Source organism: Hyla sarda, chromosome 2 (genome assembly GCF_029499605.1).
Source record: "Hyla sarda isolate aHylSar1 chromosome 2, aHylSar1.hap1, whole genome shotgun sequence".
Taxonomy (NCBI): Eukaryota; Metazoa; Chordata; class Amphibia; order Anura; family Hylidae; genus Hyla; species Hyla sarda.
The window spans coordinates 200,206,414-200,220,234 of NC_079190.1; the positions used below are offsets into that span (position 1 = coordinate 200,206,414).

The 13,821-nt window shown below is 41.6% G+C and overlaps 1 protein-coding gene across 2 annotated transcripts in view; it reads right to left on the bottom strand.

The window, feature by feature from the left end:
- TAB3 (TGF-beta activated kinase 1 (MAP3K7) binding protein 3) overlaps positions 1-13,821 on the bottom strand; it is a 111,600-nt gene that overhangs the window by 34,573 nt on the left and 63,206 nt on the right. For both annotated transcript variants that reach the window (XM_056556146.1, XM_056556145.1), the window contains exon 3: positions 6,445-7,834. In XM_056556146.1, coding sequence (XP_056412121.1) covers positions 6,445-7,834 — 1,390 coding nt within the window. The remainder of the gene's footprint in view (positions 1-6,444; positions 7,835-13,821) is intronic.

Below are 13,821 nucleotides of genomic sequence, written 5' to 3' on the forward strand. Positions count from 1 at the left end.
GCCCATACCGCTATACCGGTCGGGCCCCTCCCCCACCCTCCGAGTCAATAAAAAAATTTAACTTACCCGTAATGGGAATGGTCCGGGCTATCCATCCTTCCTGTAGTGTCCGGCGGCATTCCGGGTGGAGGGTGAACCGGTCCAGGCTGTCCTTCTCCGAGGGTCCTCTTGCCACTCCGGGCAGGCTCCGGCCTAGTACGCTGCATAGACGCCGATACACCGTGACGTCAGGTGCGTCGCCGCGCACGGGCGTCACTGCACAGCGGCATCTATGCAGCGTACTAGGCCGGAGCCTGCCCAGAGTGGAGAAGATGACCCCCGGAGAAGGACAGCCCGGACTGGTTCACCCTCCACCCGGAATGCCGCTGGACACTACAGGAAGGATGGATGGCCCGGACCACCCTGACAGGTAGGGGGAGAGAAGCGGGTGGTGGCGGCGGCCTATGGCACCACAAAAGTCACTGCAATGCATTGAATGCCGCCGGACACTACAGGAAGGATGGATGGCCCGGACCACCCTGACAGGTAGGGGGAGAGAAGCTGGTGGTGGCGGCGGCGGCCTATGGCACCGCAAAAGTCACTGCAGTGCATTGATTTAAAGCACCCGCTTTAAATCAATCTACTGCAGCGGTGTCGCGGGGGGATAAATAGCCGATAACTTATACCGGAATATCGGTATAAGTTATAGGCTATCGGCCCTAACCTCCACTGATTATCGGTATCGGCCCTAAAAAAACGATATCGGTCGATCCCTACTTAAAAGTACAATTATAGTGGCAATAATTACTATCCAAAGAAGGCAAACACTACATGCCAGTCATCAGATAGAGAGATACCGGCAGGATAAATAAATGCATCCTTTATTGAGGATCTTTTCCTTACCCTAACCTGTCTGTATTAGTAAATACTTTTATTCCCATGATATTACAGTGGGGCAAAAAGTGTTTAGTCAGCCACCAATTGTGCAAGTTCTCCCACTTAAAAGGATGAGAGAGACCTGTAATTTTCATCATAGGTATAGCTCAACTATGAGAGACATAATGAGAAAAAAAATCCATAAAATCACATTGTTTGTTTTTAAAGAATTTATTTGCAAATTACGGTGGAAAATAAGTATTTGGTTATAACAAAAGTTCATCTCAATACTTTGTTATATACCCATCGTTGGCAATGACAGAGGTCAAACGTTTTCTGTAAGTCTTCAAAAGGATTTCACACACTGTTGCTGGTATTTTGGCCCATTCCTCCATGCAGATCTCCTCTGTTTTGGGGCTGTCGCTGGGCAACACTGACTTTCAACTCCCTCCAAAGGTTTTCTATGGGGTTGAAATATGGAGACTGGCTAGGCCACTCCAGGACCTTGAAATGCTTCTTATAAAGCCACTCTTTCCGTGCCCAGGCAGTGTGTTTGGGATCATTGTCATGCTGAAAGACCCAACCACGTTTCATCTTCAATGCCCTTGCTGATGGAAGGAGGTTTTCACTCAAAATATCACGATACTTGGCCCCATTCACTCTTTCCTTTACACGGATAAGTCGGCCTGGTCCCTTAGCAGAAAAACAGCCCCAAGAAATTATGTCTCCCCCCCCCCCCTATGCTTCAAAGTAGGTATGGTGTTCTTTGGATGCAACCCAGCATTCTTTTTCCTCCAAACACGACGAGTTGAGTTTTTACCACAAAGTTCTATCTTGGTTTCATCTGACCATATGACATACTCCCAATCCTCTTCTGGATCATCCAAATGCTCTCTAGCAAACTTCAGATGGGCCTGGACATGTACTGGCTTAAGCAGGTGGACACATCTGGCACTGCATGATTTGAGTCCCTGATGGCGTAGTGTGTTACTGATGGTAGCCTTTGTTACTTTGGTCCCAGCTCTCTGCAGGTCATTCACTAGGTCCCCCAGTGTCGTTCTGGGATTTTTGCTCACTGTTCTTGTGATCATTTTGACACCACTGGGTGAGATCTTGCGTGGAGCCCCACATCGAGGGAGATTATCAGTGGTCTTGCAGGTCTACCATTTTCTAATAATTGCTCCTACAAGTTGATTTCTTCACACCAAGCTGCTTGCCTATTGCAGATACAGTGTTCTCAGCCTGGTACAGGTCTACAATTTTGTTTCTGGTGTTCTTCGACAGCAATTTGGTCTTGGCCATAGTGGAGTTTTGAGTGCGACAGTCTGAGGTTGTGGACAGGTGTCTTTTATACTGTACTGATAAGTTCAAACAGGTGCCATTATTACAGGTAACGAGTGAAGGACAGAGGAGACTCTTAAAAGAAGAAGTTACAGGTCTGTAAGAGACAGAAATCTTGCTTGTTTGTTGGTGACCAAATACTTATTTTCCACCATAATTTGCAAATAAATTCTTTAAAAATCAGACTGTGATTTTATGGATTTTTTTTTCTCATTATGTCTCTCATAGTTGAGGTATACCTATGATGAAAATTACAGGCCTCTCATCTTTTTAAGTGGGAGAACTTGCACAATTGGTGGCTTACTAAATACTTTTTTGCCCCCACTATATATTTCTGGAACATCTTTCCTTATAGTTCTGTCTTGTATCGTTCCGTATGGCACTGTCAGCTTTGATTGGATAGTGTCAGAGTAAAAGGACATGCCTACAACTAATAAAACCCATTTGGCTATTTAATCATCACACAGAACTATAAGAAAAGATGATCCTGAAGTATTTACTAAGACAGGACATTGAGAATGTGCTGGGCAGATGTAAGGGCCACTAGGTATCCAAACAAAAATACTCTATGCTTGTTCTGTTGAGGGTATGGTAGACAGGGGGCCCATGCAATGGCTCCATTCCCACTAATGCCAGCCCTAATCTTCTGCATATTTGCTGCTGTGTAAATCAGTGTAACTAGCCATGAGAATGCATAACAATAATTTTTATTCTATTTTTGTAAACTATAATAAAACTCAAGTTCAATAAAAAAACAGGAATTAAAATGGCAATGTATTGAAAGGTAACTGTAAAAAAAACTGCAAATTGATGGGCACATTTTTCCTATATTTTAGGACATATACTGTTGTGCATATATCTGTACGTCCTTAGCAGCAGTGATGTCAGCGTGCTCCTGGAGCATCCACCATGCACCAAGCTTTCCTCCAGAATAAAGATAATAACAGACTAACTGGACCACGGATAGGTAAGTATCGTTATCATCAGTGCCATCCATACTACCAGCCTGTACCAACAGGTTAGAGCGGGTGACAATGATTACAGAAATAATAATCAGAAGTGAAAAAAGGTCTCCCTGACAACACTGAGCCTGACAGATTTTAGGTGGGGTCATAAGGTCATCAGAATATCCTAGTAATGCCGCTCAGGCTTTGGAACTTCAAAGGTAACGTATCTCAGATTATAATTTTTTTTAACTCAAGAGCCAGATACTGATACATGCTCTTTTCATAACTAGTTTCTATTATCGGATTGCCATTTTTTAAATTTATTTAACATGCTGTACATTATGGGAGCAGCCATCTTGCCTGAGCTCTTTTAACAGCATTTCGATATACACTTTACAGCAAGCCCCATGGACATAAGCAACAATAGATAGATGCTGTCCTATTGACATTAATGGGAAAAGTTACTGAGCATGCTCTATGACCTTTGCAAAGGTCATTCCAAAGGGAGGAGGAGGCTGCCTGTGATCATTATCAAATTATCAACTAACTTCTCTTGTCACAAGTGCAATCTTTGACTGTAATGTTATATAGATCACTTTCCAGCAGCCCTCTCCTTATCTCTGACCAAACAAGAAGTCTCAGCTTATTACTAGAACCTTACTTGGGCACTTCCCTAAATAAAGTGATCAAGTCCACAGTTTATTAAAACAAGGACAATTTATTAAAGGGGTGCTCCAGGGAAGTAGATATATACATATAAAAAGCTTCAAATCCACCACACTACCTGGTTATGTTCCCTGCAAATGATCCTGTCCGATATGCATAGCTCCTGTGGCCCCTGTTGTCTTCTTTGGCTGCTTAGTATTCTCCTTTCCTCCCCTTCCGCATGAATACTATCTTAATTTCTGGCAGCCATTGAAGCTTTGTTCAGAGAAGCCCCCACCATCCTGCTCTGTGAGCAGAGAAATATAGTGTCAGATTGGCTGATACACACCTCCCAGCTCTCAGCACTATAGGAGGTGTGCAGAGTAGAAACCACATGGTCTGCATCTTTCAGGAGGGTGGGGGCTGCTTTAAGAGAGGGTCTTGGACAAAGACATAGTGGATGGCTGGATGACATATTTTTCTCACTCCCTGCATGTAAGTGACAACTGAAAGAGAGGAAACTGCTCTATATAGCTAATGAATGATCTCTTTACTTCCCCAGAGTACCCCATTAAATGGATTCCATACAATGCAACAGGTTTCCTGCTTGAACCAGATGCTTCCTAAGGAAGTGCCCGGTTTAGACAGGAAACATGTCATGTTGTAAGAGAATTCATTTAATAAACAGTCCTTGTTTTAATAATTCACTGGACTCGATCACGTCATTTGGAGAAGCACCCGAGGAAGGTTCCAGTTTTCGGTGTGGATCCATCACACTTCTTCTATGCACCTGAGGACCAGTCTGGTTGCTGCAGATACTGGTGAGACGAGACTGCTGACCATCTTTGCTACATGAGATGTAAAATAGTAAGAGTTCCCAGTCCTCAAATACCTCAGCCAAAAAAGTTGTACAATGGATGTTTGGAAAGATGCACCAATTTAATTATAAAGCCACTGAGGAAGGGGCTAGTTCACACTTGTCCATGCCTTAAAACGCGTTTGGCCTACCTACTCTGTCTGAACAAGGTGTGAAGGAAGAAGTTTTTATTTAGGAACTTTACCTGGATTACTTTCTCACCGCTATTAGATTGAAAATTCTGCCGCCACACTGTTCCAACTACCTCCATCTGTGTACCCTGTCAGGTACTATTCCAGCTACCTCCATCTGTGTACCCTGCCAGGTACTATTTCATATACCACCGCATACCACTGTGTGCCTCCATCTGTGTACCCTGCCAGGTACTACTTTGCATACCACAGTATGTCTCCAGCGCTTAAAAACCACCAGAGCTCTGCGGCTGCCGGACACAGCAGAAACAGCTGATCGAGTGACGTCAGATGCCGCTTTGACTTACCATCTACACATGCCCGGTCTGGAGCACCTTGGCTGTATACTGTTCCGGCAGAGTCGCATTATTGACTGTATACCGGCAAATTTTACATACATCGACGGAGCCTTAACAGAGTGGTGGACAGCGATTATTTAAGGAGTGGTAAGCGGTACATGGTACCATCAGTTATTCAGATACCGCATTTTTGAATACAAACTGCTATTGAATGTGAATTGCTGTCAATCACTATTGCAGTTATATATATATATATATATATATTCAGACGTGTCCTTCCATACACACTGGACATTTTTCTTGTAACTTACAGGTTTCCCTTTTTATGGATTGTCCATTTATTATCAAGTATATTTTTATGTTATTTTATGTTATAGTATACGGGCCCTGTGAGAAATGTTATGTGTAAATGTTATTTATAATAAAATGTATGCTTCTTTCCAAACATCCATTGTACAACCTTTTTGGCTGAGGTATTTGAGGACTGGGAACTCTATTATTTTACATTCCATTGTCATTTCACCTGACGGTCCAAGTGTACCCAGTTAACCTCGTACAAGTTTTGTTGTGAGCTGTCCATCTCTTTTGATATTTTCAACTTTGCTAGAAATGGTTGCACCCTTAGTGCAATATCATCTGGTAAGCGGCCATTTTTTACGCTCACCCTTCACATTTCTATAATCATTAGGGGCATCACTCGGTGCATACCGTTTGCTCATTTTCTGGCTTTCCACAGCTTAAAATTTGACCTAGTGGCCGGACTGAAAACGATTTCTAAATCATTTAAAAATATAGATAGTAAGATGTAAAATTAGAATAAAAAACACTAAAAATTCTTACAAAATAAATAAAATAAAAACTTAAATTTAAAAATAGGTAATTTTCTGATTACAAATTACCTTTAACCTCAAGCATTCACATCTATAAATAGAAGATATATATTTTTTTTACAATTTAATATATATTAAAATTACTTTTTTAATTATTGTCTAGTTCTCCCTTAAGCTGTCATCACTTTAATGCTGCCTGGACTAAGAGTCATCAGGTGTGGTCGCCAGTGGCTTCTCCCTGCCCCACCATCCTTGATTGACAGAGCTCTACCTATACACAAACAGGAAATGATCTATCAATCAGGGCTGGTAGGGCACAGGAAAAACATGTCAGAGACAGCCCCTAAGACTCACGGTTCAGAAAGCATGAAAGTGGTGCCAATGCATAATAAACACAATTATAAAGTTTTTCACTTAATTATTATAATTTCTCCTTTATTAATTCAGATGTTCATGTATGCTAAAAAGAATAAATAATACCTTGTGTATATGCGTAATCATCTGAGCCAGAACTTGAACTTCTGTGGTACTTGTGAACACCTTTCTCGACACCCGATATTGGCATCAATGTAATTGGTTGTATGGGTTCTGGAGCTCCTGGGTGCTGCTCTTGGTCCACAATATTTAATAGGTTTTCGGTAGGAGCCCGTGCAACAGTAATTTTTAAAAAAGCTGGGTTAGATGGGGACATCAGTCCACGTGGAGAGGGGGTTGGAGAGCCAGAGGTGGCTGGAGGTTGTGAGTATGTAATGTACAATGGGTTAACACCATAAGGAGTCTTTGGCTGGCCAGGCATAGCTCTTGATGGAGACCCTGACCGTGCATTTGAGGCATATGCAGACTGATGACTCCTCTGGGAAGACTGGTTTATTGGTGAAGGACTTCTATTCATTGCAGTCACTGGTCTTTGTGGTGACTCCACTGTAATTTCTATCTTGTTCATCTTATTTATGCCAGATCCATAGGGCAGATAGGATAAGCTACTTTGCTTTGGATATGGAGGTGGAGTTTGCTGAAAAGTGTGAGGTGAAGCTGTTGATGGACTAGGTGGCAAAAACACATGTGAAGTCTGATGGCTTAACTGACTGGGCTGCACTTGATGCTGGGGAGAGCTGTAAGGAGACGTGCATTGAGATGCGGGAGGGGAACAGAAAGCAGACTGTGGAATCTGAGACTGTTTTGGAGAATACTGTGTAGGTTGATAACCTTGAGAGTACAATGGAAGAGGACAAGGACTATAGTTAGGCAGAGGAACTGGAGAAGACGGTGTCCATGGCGAGTTCTGTGAGCTATGCCTACCAGGAGAATTTTGTGATGACTGCCTTATGTAAATAGAATTTGGAGTTCCATAAAGGTTCCCCTGAACTTGGGGAACAATTTGTAAAGCTCTTGGCACATTGTGAGCAGAAGGTATATTTTGTGACACTGTTACGGTAATAGGATTTGGACTATAGCGAGGTAAGTGCATATATGTTGGCAGAGGAGCTTGCATAGCTGATGCGTTTACACCTTGCTGATGAAGAGGCTGTGGGGGCGGAGTCGGTGAGTTTCGACTGTGGTCATTCAAGAAAAATGGATTAAAATTTTGTGCCACAATTGCCGGTGCCGAATGAGGCTCAACCAAACAGATAAACTTGCCAGAGGTGCGCTGTGGGTCAATGTGCCCATCACTTGAACTATGAACCAGGGGACGTCCATTCACCTGTGCTCCATCACCTCCCTGGTAATTGGTGCCTGAATGGATGCCAAGATTGATGTGCAAAAGATTGCCATTTGTTCTGCTGTCCTCTGGGTTGTGACCCTCCATATAAAGATATTTGCAGCTTTCTTGGCTCAGAGCTCTGCAGCAAGCTTCAATGTTGCCATTGTTCTTTTATTAGAGCATAAAAAAGAAAACCAAAAGGCTTCATCAATACACATGCATTACCATTACTTGACCTCTATCTATTTTATCTGAATGCAGATAGGAACATATAATTAGTAGTACAAACTGCAAGCAAGGTGGATAGGCCAGGGATTCCTGTTAGACAATGAGACCTCGTTCAAAAAACAAAACCAATATCTACCTATCCATTCATCCATCTATCCATCCATATGCTATTATAGGAAGTTCCCTTAGAACAAAAATGGAGAGAAAAACATGCACAAAATAGCAGATATGATCAAAACCTAAGGCTCAAAACAGGATTAATTAAGCAAAAAAAAATGCATTACTGATAAAGCCTTGGGTCACTGGATTGACAACAATATGCAGATTACAGAAGTCTGAGAGAATGAAAAGCTTTATACTATATAAGACCAACATTGTCATACCTGGTGCATAAGCTAGAGCACGGACATGTAGAAAAATAACCATTATTTTTTAAAATTTTTTATAAAGGGGTTATGCAGGAACAGAAAAACAGAGCACATGTCTTCCAAAACAGCTCCACACTTCCTCAGGTTGTGTGTGGTATTACAACTTGGCACCATCCACTTCAATGGAAGCTGCAAAACCACACCCAATCGAGTGTGTCACACTCCGGCTCAGTGATGTCCAGCCTCAGCTGGTGATTTGCTGAACTGCAGTATGACAGACTGGGCACGGGTGCTTCCGTAGAGACGGTCACGCTACAGCTTTAGGAATATGATTGCTTCCGTTGCCCTACTCAGGTCCCCCGCAGCGCAGTGCGAGTGTTGGAGGTAAGTAGAGGTTTAGTTTCTTTATATGCCCATACAATGGTCATAATTTTAAGATTTTCACTAACAAAATGAAGGGGCTGTAGAGCAATGTGCAAATGCTCTCTAACTATAATTTATATTAACGAGTTGATTATCCAGGTACTGTGGTTAATTGAGGCAATCATATTTTGGGGAGATTGACCCAACACTCCCTGCAAAACAACGTTATTCTGTGGCCACTAGCCACTTCCACAGTGCACGATGATATGTAGCTAGTTTATATACTGGAGCCTTCATAACACTTATAAGCACTGTTCCAGGTCTGCCCTAGACCATGTGATCGGCTATAAGACACTAAAACTTTCTTTATTTACTTCAATGAGAAGCAAACTCGTGCTCTCACTGAAATGAATAGAGAGAATGCACACACATCCTGCTGCAAGTTTTAGCATGCAGAAGCACCGCTTACATGGTCCAAGACTTGAACCGAGCCGATAACTGTCTTACAAAGACACTGGGAAATTAACTACAGAGCACTGTATCCCACAGAAATGTCTAAAAGGCCCCAGAATAACATTCTTTTCTTGGAGTGCTTCTTAAAAGGGATACTCCGGTGAAAACCTTTTTTTCTTTTAAATGAACTGGCTCCGGAAAGTTAAACAGATTTGTAAATTACTTCTATTAAAAAATCTTAATCCTTCCTGTACTTATTAGCTGCTGAATACTACAGAGGAAATTCTTTTCTTTTTGGAATGCTCTCTGATGACATCACGAGCACAGTGCTCCCTGCTGACGTTATTATAATAATAATAATAATAAGTCTTTATTTATTGTTGGCCTTCGTGGGATTTGAACCCAAGGCCCCAGCACTGCAAGGCAGCAGTGCTAACCACTAAGCCACCATGCTGCCCTTAGCATACATCTGCTATGCACGGTTGCTAAAATGGACAGAGATGTCAGCAGAGAGCACTGTGCTTGTGATGTCATCAGTGTTCCAAAAAGAAAGGAATTTCCTCTGTAGTATTCAGCAGCTAATAAGTACTGGAAGGATTAAGATTTTTTTAATAGAAGTGATTTAAAAATATGTTTAACTTTCTGGCACCAGTTGATTTAAAAGAAAAAAGGTCTTCACCGGAGTACCCCTTTAAAAGGGGTAATTCAGTTAAGGAAAATGTATTCCCTATTCAAAGTAAAGAGGATAAGTGTCTGGTTGGACCCCCCACGATCTCCTGCTGATGCTCTGACTCTCCCCATGCATGGAGCTTACCCCGCTGCCATGCAGGAGATCAGATACTTATCCCCTATCCTTTGGATAGGGGAAACATTTTCCTAAATTGGATGACTCCTTTAAAAATTAAGTTTCTGATATTAAGAATTTATACTAGTTTTCCAAGACAACCTGCAACTATACCAATCTATGTCTAACCGCTACTGATACTTCAATATTAAAAGGGGTTAACCAGGAAAAAATGTTTTTATTTTTTTATTTTTTATATATCAACTGGCTCCAGAAAGTTAAACAGATTTGTAAATTACTTCTATTAAAAAATCTTAATCCTTTCAGTACTTATGAGCTTGTGAAGTTAACGGTGTTCTTTTCTGCCTAAGTGCTCTCTGATGACACGTGTCTCGGGAACCGCCCAGTTTCGAAGAGGTTTGCTATGGGGATTTGCTTCTAAACTGGGCGGTTCCCGAGACACGTGTCATCAGAGAGCACTCAGACAGAAAAGAACAACCTTAACTTCAGAAACTCATAAGTACTGAAAGGATTAAGATTTTTTAACAGAAGTAATTTACAAATCTGTTTAACTTTCAGGAGCCAGTTGATATATATGAAGTTTTTTTTTCCCGGATAACCCCTTTAACCACACAAGGGTGTGGTTACTATTGCTCAGTTACCAACAGTGGGAGAACCCAAGTTTTCTCCTTGTTGATAAATGTGCAGCTTTGACCACACCATTGACAGTCTATGCCCTAACTAGCATTTTAGGCGGCAAAACTAACAGCACTGATTGGAAAGGGATGACCCCTCTCCCCCGTGATAAAAAAAAAAAATAGCAGGGATAGGAGGGGTGGCACCCCTGTCACCTCACTCCTATCCCTTCAGGGGGATCGTAGGTGTCTTAGACAACCGCGATCCCCCTTATATTCCAGGTCACCATAGACCCGTAAACGCGCAAATCGCAAGTGTGAATACACTTGTGATTTGCCACGATCGCCGACATGGGGGGGGGTCTGATGACCCCCCTGGGCTTTTGAACGGGATGCCTGTTGAATGATTTCCGCAGGCATCCCGGTCCGATCCCCGCCCGGTGGGGGCCGGAACTGCCTATGACGTAAATGTACGTCATGGGTCCTTAAGACCCAGGGTGTTGTGACGTAACGTTACGTCATGGGTCCTGTAGGGGTTAAAGCGTACCTGTCAAATAAAATAATAAAAAAATTATTTTAATATATTACTTTATTTTAATATATTATACTTAATTTTTATGTGTCTAGCACCTTTATTTTTTTTCAGTATGGCTTTTTCAGTATGAAATACTGAAAATTTTTCTAATGAAAGCAATTGCAAAACCTATTTGTTTTGCATGCTTTACAGCATATCAAAAGTTTTTGTATCTGACAGTGCCCATTTAAGCTTTTAGTACTCTAATCAAAGTGTAAAATACGCCTACTTACACCTTTAAAGTGTACCTCTCATGAAACAAACTTTTTATATATTAAAGATAAACCTTAACCCCTTAAGGACTCAGGGTTTTTCCGTTTTTGCACTTTCGTTTTTTCCTCCTTTTCTTTTAAAAATCATAACCCTTTAAATTTTCCACCTAAAAATCCATATTATGGCTTATTTTTTGCGTCGCCAATTCTACTTTGCAGTGACAGTCATTTTACCCAAAAATGCACGGCAAAACGGAAAAAAAAAAATCATTGTACGACAAAATCGAAGAAAAAACGCCATTTTGTAACTTTTGGGGGCTTCCGTTTCTACGCAGTGCATATTTCGGTAAAAATTACACCTTATTATTCTGTAGGTCCATACGGTTAAAATCATACCCTACTTATATAGGTTTGAGTTTGTCGCACTTCTGGAAAAAATCATAACTACATGCAGGAAAATTTATACGTTTAAAAATGTCATCTTCTGACCCCTATAACTTTTTTATTTTTCCACGTAAAGGGCGGTATGAGGACTCATTTTTTGCGCAGTGATCTGAAGTTTTTATCGGTATGATTTTTGTTTTGATGGGACTTTTTATTAATTTTTTAATGGTATAAAAAGTGACCAAAAATGCGCTTTTTTTGACTTTGCAATTTTTTTGCGCGTACGCCATTGACCGTGTGGTTTAATTAATGATATATTTTTATAGTTCGGACATTTACGCACGTGGCGATAGCACATATGTTTATTTATTTTATTTTTTTACACTGTTTTATTTTTTTATGGGAAAAGGGGGGCGATTCAAACTTTTATTAGGGAAGGGGTTAAATGACCTTTATTAACACATTTTTTTTGCAGTGTTATAGGTCCCATAGGGACCTATAACACTGCACACACTGATCTTTTACATAGATCACAGGCGTGTATTAACACGCCTGTGATCAGTGTTATCGGCGCTTGACTGCTCCTGCCTGGATCTCAGGCACGGAGCAGTCATTCGCCGATCGGACACCGAGGAGGCAGGTAGGGGCCCTCCCGAAGTCCTGTCAGCTGTTCGGGACGCCGCGATTTCACCGCGGCGGTCCCGAACAGCCCAACTGAGCAGCCGGGTCACTTTCACTTTTACGATCGGCGATGTGTGGTATTAGCCGCGGGTCCCGGCCGTTGATGAGCGCCGGGACCGACGCGATATGATGCGGGATCGCGGCGCGATCCCGCTTCAAATCGCGGGAGCCGGCGCAGGACGTATAAGGGGTTAAAAACCTTAATGAACAACTAATTATCGCTTTTATTTAAAGGCTACCTCTCATCAAATAAACTTTTGATATATTTTAGATTAATGAATATTGAATAACTTTCCAATAGCATGTTAATGAAAAATATGCTTCTTTCTATTGTATTTTTCCCGATCAGTCCTGTCAGCAAGCATTTCTGACTCATGCTGGAGTCCTAAACACTCAGAGCTGCCAGCCTGCTTTGTTCACAGCCAAACAGGATGTGAACAAAGCAGGCTGGCAGCTCTGAGTGTTCTCCTTTGTGAACAAAGCAGGCTGGCAGCTCGTAGTGTTTAGGACTCCAGCATGAGTCTGAAATGCTTGCTGCCAGGACTGGTAGGGAGACCCCCAGTGGTCATTTCTTCAAAGTGGAAAATTAAATAGAAAGAAGCATATTTTTTAATAGCTTGCAATTGTGAAGTTATTCTGCATATATTAATCTATAATATTTCAAAAGTTTTTTTTGATGAGAGGTACCCTTTAAAAATGTTTCCTCCTTTCATTTTTTTTTAACTTTAAAAACTTCTCCACTAGGGGTCTCCCTAGCAATCCTGTCAGCAAGCATTTCGGACTCAGTGAGTGAGTCTGAAATCAGCTCTGTGCAGCTCCCAGCCTGTCAGTCAGACAGGCAGGAGGGAGGGGGAGCACTCAGCTCATACACAAGCAGGGAGCAAACAGAGAGGATACATTCCCTCTTCTCTTTTTCTCAGTTCCTCTCCCCTCTATCCTCTTTCCACATGGCTAATTATATATGCACTGCTTATCTGCTCTCTCCACACTTGCCGTTGCTATGACAACCTCCTATGCATTGTGCCTTGAATTGAGCTACTGGAGAGCATAGAAAATAGGTATTTTTAGGGGTTTTAAAGCAAAATAAATGCAGGGATAGAGTTAGTCAGGGTCAGGGACAGATGGGGTGGGGGATTAGGGAAAGTTTAGATGGTGATAGGTACTCTTTAAGTTACTATTCAACTTTTATAGAAACACTTTTTAATTTTTTTATTGGCACTATTACTATTTTTCAAGTACTCATGACAAACCCTTTTTATTTGTGGGCTGTACGTGTATCATAAATATTAATAACATTCCTTGCCATAAGACTAATGAAGAAGCATAGATTAACTGCTAGCTATTGTTCTCTAAGGTGCCAAGAAATAATTAGATTTATGATCTGTAATTAGGTACACAAGATTCTTTTTATACAAGATTAGAATAGAACCATGACATAGATGTTACACTATGCAGCATCACCCTGAATTAGCC